Source organism: Spea bombifrons, chromosome 1, assembly GCF_027358695.1.
Source record: "Spea bombifrons isolate aSpeBom1 chromosome 1, aSpeBom1.2.pri, whole genome shotgun sequence".
Taxonomy (NCBI): Eukaryota; Metazoa; Chordata; class Amphibia; order Anura; family Pelobatidae; genus Spea; species Spea bombifrons.
Genome location: NC_071087.1, coordinates 10,502,832 through 10,511,242, shown reverse-complemented (window position 1 = coordinate 10,511,242; position 8,411 = coordinate 10,502,832). Strand labels below are relative to the sequence as shown.

General features: G+C 34.6%; 1 protein-coding gene across 1 annotated transcript; it reads left to right on the top strand.

Annotated features, from left to right (window-relative positions):
- Positions 1–2,036: 2,036 nt before the first annotated feature.
- Positions 2,037–8,411, top strand: NKX1-1 (NK1 homeobox 1). Its single transcript, XM_053458177.1, has 2 exons — positions 2,037–2,716; positions 7,557–8,411. Exons 1-2 carry the CDS (start codon positions 2,275–2,277, stop codon positions 8,345–8,347), a joined length of 1,233 nt encoding a protein of 410 aa, XP_053314152.1. The 5' UTR covers positions 2,037–2,274; the 3' UTR covers positions 8,348–8,411.

The window sequence follows — 8,411 nt, the reverse complement described above, 5'->3', positions numbered from 1 at the left end:
ACTGCCCCTCTATATATGTCTGGAGTGATTTAAATAGAGATGTATAGATGATTAGCTGAGGAAGGGTTGCAAATGGAAATTAAAATCAGGACACGTGGGTTTAACCCTTTGATTGCCAGGATGCTGAGCAACAGCACTGGAAACCAAAACAATGCATTTTTAATAAGCTTTGCAATAACATAAAAATGCATAGGTTTTATATTATTTAAAATGATTTGATTATTCAATTGTTGTAGAAAAAGGGAATGTATTTCAGCCTTTCGAGTATTTGTCCATAAAGTCATCTGAATAGATAGATAGATAGATAGATAGATAGATAGATAGATAGATAGATAGATAGATAGATAGATAGATGGATATTAAATTAACCTACATTTTAATATTTTTTATTATTATTTCAGTTAACACGCAAAAGAAATGTTACTTTGTTAATTTTTAAGGCAATTCTAAAAAAAAAAAACCCTTACATTTCACGGCAAAAAACAGATGTTACTTTTAAAAAAAGACTAAAAAGAAAACATCCTTTTTATATAAATAAGTTGTGTAATTTAGTCATGTCTGTGCTTTGGTGAAGTATAAGATTTGGGAATCATCTTTGCAGAATGTAATTACCCAGAAATGATCAGAGATGAAATATCTTACCCCCCTCTCCCCCTTGTAAGTGATTTATAATATGAAGAAGATAAACCCACAATAAAGCGGTGGAGGGCAGGCTTGGTGTTGTGGTGAGTGATTGCTGCTCCATGGCCAAGGGAAGGCTTTCTTTCCCATGCTGTCCCCAGCAGCTCCCTTGGGCTCAGCCCTGTGATGGGCTAATCATGTCCCACCCCTACCAAAATTACAGCTGATTGTTCTACCTATTATTCTTCACAACTTTTAATTTCTGCTCTCCAAAGGATCATTGCCTGCGATAATTACAAAATCCGTCCTTGTATGTCAGCAGCTCGCAAGGGAGAAAAAAGAAAAAAAAGGATTTTTTTCTTTCTAGTTTTTAGGGTGATTTTAATTTACAAACAGCCTTTTAACATAATAATAATAATAATAATAATAATAATAATAATAATAATAATAATAATAATAATTATTATTATTATTATTATTATTATTATTATTATTTTATTCGTTTTATTACTATTATTATTACTATGATTATTATTGTTATTATTATTATTATTTTATTAGTTGTATTACTATTATTATTACTATGATTATTATTGTTATTATAATTGTTTTTATTATTAATTCCAGTCATTTGATTTGAAATTTCAGTTTTACATATTTAAAATGTTGTATTGTTATATTGTTATATATATACACACAATGTATAACATATGAATGAATATGAATATTATATATTATATTATTTATATATATATATATTCTCTTATATATTTTTTTACTTCTACAGTAAAATGTAATATGATGCTTTTGTATGAAAACACTTTTCTCCCCCTATTTTCATGAAAAATGTGCATCTGAGTTAAACTGAGTGTTCTTTCTACCATAAACTGTATTTCATTGTGCATCATAATTATCTCCAACAACACAGTGGGTATCAGGTGTAATAAGTCAGAGTCAGCCGTGGTCTCATATGTTAAAAGTGTCAAAATGTGTATTTTTGTAACACTAACTGTTATAATCCATTAAGTCACTTGTTACTAAGGCTTAGGCTATCTCATCTCATGGACTCATTTTCTCTAAAAATTCTTTATATTGAACCTGCAATTATTTAAAAGCCCCCCTCCTCCCCCCTCAGTCACCTCCCACTTTTACCAAATAAGGCTATTTAGATGTTTTCCAGATGAGTGGAGGTGTGTTGCTGAAGCAGAGCTGATGTAAGTCCTCTGTATCACTGTTCTCTGCTCTCTCACACACTTCACTGGCCTCCTGGTGCTAGGACATCACACACCTCCAAGGGCAGAATATTCACTGGCAGCCAATTACATCCCAGGACGTGGTATGGACTCCTAAACACCACTGGATGAGGTTGCTCGTGTAGGGACAGTTGTGAGGTTGGGGGGAAAGAAGACAGGAGGCAAGTTGGAGGAGCCTTCACAGACAAGAGCATCACTTGCTGAAGTCCTGTATCCGTGCAGCTCACAAGTGCAAGAACCACAGCACTGAGAGGACCATATCCACTTTGATTTCATTATTTATCTCCAGATGATTGGTGCTATGCCCAGAGGGTGGTGCAGGGGGCTTTAAGGCTGTAAAGGATCCTTGAAGTTTGTCTTTGAAAGAGACAGTCCTGCAAGGGAGAAGAGTCACTGAGCAATGAATGTGAGCAGAGACAAGGCTCAAGTGGACCTCTCGATACCAGCAGCTCAAGCAGCAGTGGTGGTGGAGGCTGGACCCTGCAGTGTTCACGGAGAAAAGATGGAAAACCATGGGGACCAGAGACTGTCTGCTAACGAAATGCCTGTCTATGGATGTCCCAGGGACAGCAGACAAGGGGACAACCAGAGCAGCAATACCCCGGGACAAGAAGGAGTGGTGGGACCTGCAGTCCACAGAACTACTTCTTTCTCTGTACTGGACATCCTGGACCCTAACAAGTTCAATAGCAAACAGAGACACTGCAATGTAGTGTACAAGCCCCAAACTGACTACATACATCGGGGTGAGGACAAGCAAGAAGAGCAGGGGACAGACCTGGCTAACCAGAAACCCTTTCTAGAAGACTTTGACAGCTGCAAAAAGTCCACAGACATCTTAAGTAAGTTACAAGCCACATAGTTTGCATCTTGTAGATCAGGTGGACACCTCATATAAAACGTATAAAACAATAAACTTTGCATTAACATAGGCAGTGGCCATCACATTAATGTGGCCCAGCTTGGTTTCTAATAAATTGCTTATAATAAGAGAAGCCCTTTTTTTTTTTCTAGAGCACATATCGAGCTTTGAAGAAACATAACTCTTGTTTTCCTAGTTTCAGATGTCTAAGGTTTTTTGGGGGTTATGTAGCCAGTAAGCTTTTTAGAAGTAAGGCTACAGTGATATTAATACACTGCATTTATATACACACAGGACACTTAAACCATGCATTCAGAAACCTCTCTGCCAAATGACTTACATTACTGTCAATGTAAAATAAAAATCCTATTCATAGTTCCTTGGGGGGGCACAAGATTTGATCTACTGTTTCTGTCTGTTATTTTTATTTACATTGTTATTATTAATATTATTTGTATTATTATTTTATATGGCGTCATCATATTCCGCAGCGCTGTACAATTGGTCAACATAGGAAAGAATCTCAAAAAATTAAATGAAAATGAAAATTAGGGGTTTTGTATACTTCTTGTGTCTGTTGCTTGTAAAGACACCGAGGTCCTCAACATCAGAATTTGCAAAAAGGGAAGAATCTCTAATTTTACATTATTTTTTTATTTTTTTTTTAAAAAAAATCTTGCTCTTTTGTTTCTAATAACACCGTGGTCAATATATTAAAACAGTTAATACAGATTTAGAGTTGGATGCATGTTCAAATGTCACTGTACAGTCCTGTTTTTTGTTTTGTTTTTTTTTCGGTTTTAGTTGTACTATTAAAAGTTATGTTTTAGTATAAATTTAGTGAGATGTCAGATTATTCATTCTTGGATTTAATTCCAACTCCATTATTGCTGGTTTGTAGGGTTTTTTCTTCTTTTTGTAGAAAAAAATCTAGTTTCCCATTGTTATTGTAACTTTATGGAATAGAACAGTGATAAATATTTAGAAATGAGGGACTGTTTATATAGTCAGTGGTGTATGGGGGCTCTAACTGTCTTGTCATTGCAATAAAGGGTTAATATCCTCCTAAGATGCCCAGGACACCTCTCCTGTTTGCTACTGTTGCCTGAGGCGACAGATTCAATTTTCTCTCTCTCCCTTTGGCTTTCTTAGGACAAATCAGACTAATTGTGACAAAATGCTGGTTATCTCTGGAAAAACAATTAAATTCTTTCGATTACATTTAAGGCAAAAATGTGCTTAGCAGAGTAAAGAAGCCTGATGATGGGGGGGTCCCCCCAGACTGCCATGGGTCGATATCCTATTATCGAATTGTGCATATCTCTTTCAGGCAGCTTGCAAACTCTCTTCTAACATCTAAATTATAGGGTCAAAATTCGGATAATTACTCGATTAAAACCTATTAAACTTATTAGGGCAACTATTGATCCAGAATTGCATTCGACCCAGGGAAGAAATTGCTTTTTTGGTCCAAATATGCCACCTTCTCACCAAGAATTTACATAAATGAGCATTTACACATTATATGTAATGTCTGTTTGTTATTATATACATATAGATAGATAGAATTGTGCCTGTGTATTATCATCCATAATATATATTTAAAAAAAAATATTTTTTTAAAGTTCATATTAAAAGAATTTAAAATGATATGTTCACACACACACACACATACACACACACACACATATATATATATATATATATATATATATATATATATATATATATATATATATATATATATATAAAGTTGATCTATAAGTCAGCATCAAAAACGATGTGTGTCACAAAGTAAAAATATTAAATATATTTAATATTGGATAAGACATTATTATTTAAAATTAGAATATTAAAAGGATAAGGAGCATACACTCAGCCTCATATTGTCTTTTGTGTGTAATTTAATTTACTTTTAGACATAATTCCATGAGTTCTATCAATGATCCTGAATTTAGATAACTTTGCTCGCAAAGCCACCTGTTTTATGCACAGATCACTCAGATTTCATCACTAACATGGGAAGACGTCATAAGAAATCAAGTGAAGCGTCATATTTTCTAATACTTTATCTGGTTTTCTGGTTATTTGAAGGTCTGAACACACATATATATATATATATATATATATATATATATATACATATATATATATATATATACATATATATATATATATATATATATATAATTCTGATGTGAATTATCACAAACATTGTTTGTTTAACTCTAAAATATCTTCGTTTCTTTTTTAGATTAGACACATTTTAGATTTGTTAGCTGAAATACTACCCAAAATATAATGCAAAAAGTTCAACAAAGTTCAATTAGACCAAGCTTTTTACATTTATAAAAGTCATCATTTTAATAGATAAAATGTAGGTATTGACAGCTAATGAGATTAAATAATGTATTTTTCAAAAAATAAATAGATTAAAAATTAATATATTTTAAGCAGGAAAATCTGCCTAAAAATAACTGATATATAAAAACACGCTTGGGTAAAATGAATAACCCTAGTGCAACTAGATGACTTTCTCCTTCTTGTATATGAGTGCAAGTTTTAAAATAATTTTACCCATGAAAATTAAAAAAACATTACATTTAAAATATTGAATTAATCAAATATTCAATAACTACATTTGTAATTATGTTACTTAGGGTATAACACAATTATTTCTGTTTAGGATATAATATTTTTTACTCCATAGATATAAGAGAAGTGTTTTTGCCCAAGAAACACATTTATAGTAAAAAAAAAAAATTTATTCTATTAAACAAAATGAAAACAAATATATATGAGAAAATATGATTTTGATTGACAAGCTGATTAGGTTCTTATATTTGGAGAGGTTCGCTGGTTACTGTAAACAATTTTTTATTGATTGCGAAGGAGCAGACAGCCTCAACATGTGTTACTCCAATTACTATAGTCCATAAATGCCATGGCTGCACGTGATGAGAGTTGCAGTCCCCAGCAATGTGTGATTGCTTGTAGGTACACTGCACACAGGCAGCCCATAACACGTGTTTTCCCTAAGTGAGCATTCATGCAAGAAGCCAATTGATCCCCTGCTGGAATGGCTTCCAGTTTCAGGAGAAAACCATGTATATGCTATGGATCTTATAGGACAGGGAGCTGAAATACAGATCAAGACAATTCATGGGAAATTGTCACTATCTACAGAATATATAGTCTCCAACAAGGAGCTGGAGTTGAAGTTTAAAAAAAAATTAAAAAAGGATTTCTAGGGGTTTTTTTTTCCTCTATAGGTTCTAAAGAGTGATTGAAGTGATCAAAGGGTTAATTTATCAAGGATAACCGCCCCACTGCCATATGGCCACCGAACTACTAGATACCATAGGGCAGCAAACAGTTCTAAAATGGTTTCTAAGAGTTGTTGGGGTTCTAAATATTGATGATGACGAAATGATTACAAATCAAATTAAAGAAAACGAAATGTGCAAATTTACATATATTGTGGATCTTTAGTTCATATATAATCTACTTTTTAAGCTGTTATATAATTAATTAAGAAAGCACAATACAAAAATGTGTAAATACATACATGTATATAAACTTGTTGTTGCTGACATTATGTATATATGGAGAGAGAATATAAAATTAAGTAAAAACGTACTGCATCATAAAGTGTTACCAATTTATTTATCGTTTTTATTTTACTTATTGGTAATTTATTTATCTAGCTACAGCTTCAAAGGTTTTAGGAAAATAATAATATATAGAGTCAGAAAAAATAAGAAAAACTAAATGGGTAACTATTTTTTCTTTGGGGAGACAAAAAAATAATAATAAAAAAAATAATAATAAATACAAAAAAGAAGCACATATTTTGGGAAATATTTTTTTGGGAACTCTATTTTCTTGGTGTGGTAAATGAATTAATTGTTCATGGAACGTGTGAATTTTTTTGTTCACACAATGTTTATAACATCGCCTTTTATTGCCAAACCATCATAGTAACCGTTTTAAAAAAAAGTAAAAAACTATTTTTTTTCACTTTTTTCCCCTCAAACCTTTCCCAAGAAATATAAAGAATTGTTTGAAAATATATTATGTCGAATATATAAAAGAACTAAGAATATTAAACCCACGTTCTGTGTTTTAATCGTGGGAGGTCGGACATTTTTCAGATTTTAGGGATAATAAAGCGAATTTAGGCAATTACACCATCCGGTAATTCAGGAATGTAAGAACTACATTTTGAAATTGAGATAAATATAAGAAAAAAACTAAATCTTTGAGAATATCCAAATATTCAACAGTGAGCGTACTTACCGACAATTTTAGAGACTGAAGGTTTTTACAAATTGTATTTTATTGGGATTTCAAGTTGAACGAATAAATATATTTTTTCTCCTTCGCTTTATCACGTAAGAGAAGCCAAACTTCATTCTGATTGCAGAAGCGAGAAAAATAAATTATTATACATTAAATAAACTATGTTGCAAAAATATGTAAAGTACAAATCTGCCTAAAATTAAACAAAAATATGTTGTTTTAGTAAAAATCATGCATTCAACAGATTTCTTGCTACTATAAAGAAAAATCAAAGAGTAATAATTGTATTATTTTTTTTTTGCTGATGTAACTTGGGTTGCGGTTGGGTGCTGGGGTCCTCCTGTCTGCCCTGTCCTTTATAGCGTATTCATGTGGTTATATTGAGGTTCATGAAGAGCATTCATCTTTTCCATGAAGGAAGATGATCTATCTACAGCCATTTCATTACATGTGAGATCTATGTTCTTGAGATTCGGTGAAGTTCTTGAGGTCTCTAATTGTGGTCCTTATGTTTGCAGAGAATGGAGAAGTCTATCAGCAGACTGCAGACGAGTGTCAGAACCAGGATTTCAGCCCCGGAGCAGGTAGTGATTTGGAGGAAGATGAAGATGAGGAAGATGAAGAATTCTGCAGTGAGGAGAGCAGCAGCTCCACAGCTCTGGGGACAGCAGAGAGAGATCCTAATGGAGGGGTTGCTCAGGGTGAAGACTCCATGGCAGGTATCAACTCTTCTGGGGGAAACCAGCAGCAGGCAGCTGGGAAGAACCAAAGTCAATCCAACCAGCAGCAGCAGAACCAGCATGGCAAGCCCAAGAGAAAGCGGACTGGTTCGGATTCTAAATCGGGTAAGCCCAGGAGAGCTCGCACCGCTTTCACTTATGAACAGTTGGTGGCGCTAGAGAACAAGTTCAAGTCCACCAGGTACCTGTCCGTGTGCGAGAGACTCAACCTGGCTCTGTCCCTCAGCCTGACCGAAACCCAAGTCAAGATCTGGTTCCAAAACCGAAGGACCAAGTGGAAGAAGCAGAACCCTGGGGCAGATACCAGTGCCCCCACAGGGGGGTCCAGCCATGGAGGTGGTGGGTCTGGGGGAGCAGGCATGGGAGGTGGGCTTAGTCCCCTAAGTCACTCTCCCCCTATGGGGAACCCACTAGCCATGCATGGGCACCCAAGCTACCCAACCCATACAGCCAGTGGACTCATGTGTACTGCCCAGCTGCCTTTCCTGCCTGGCCCTGCTGTCCTATCACCGTTTGTGTTGGGCTCCCAGTCTTATGGGGCCCCTGCATTCTATGCCCCCCATTTATAAAATCTCCAAGCTGTGAATGGAGATCCCATCGATGGAGGACCCAAGAACTTCCAATATTCTTCAG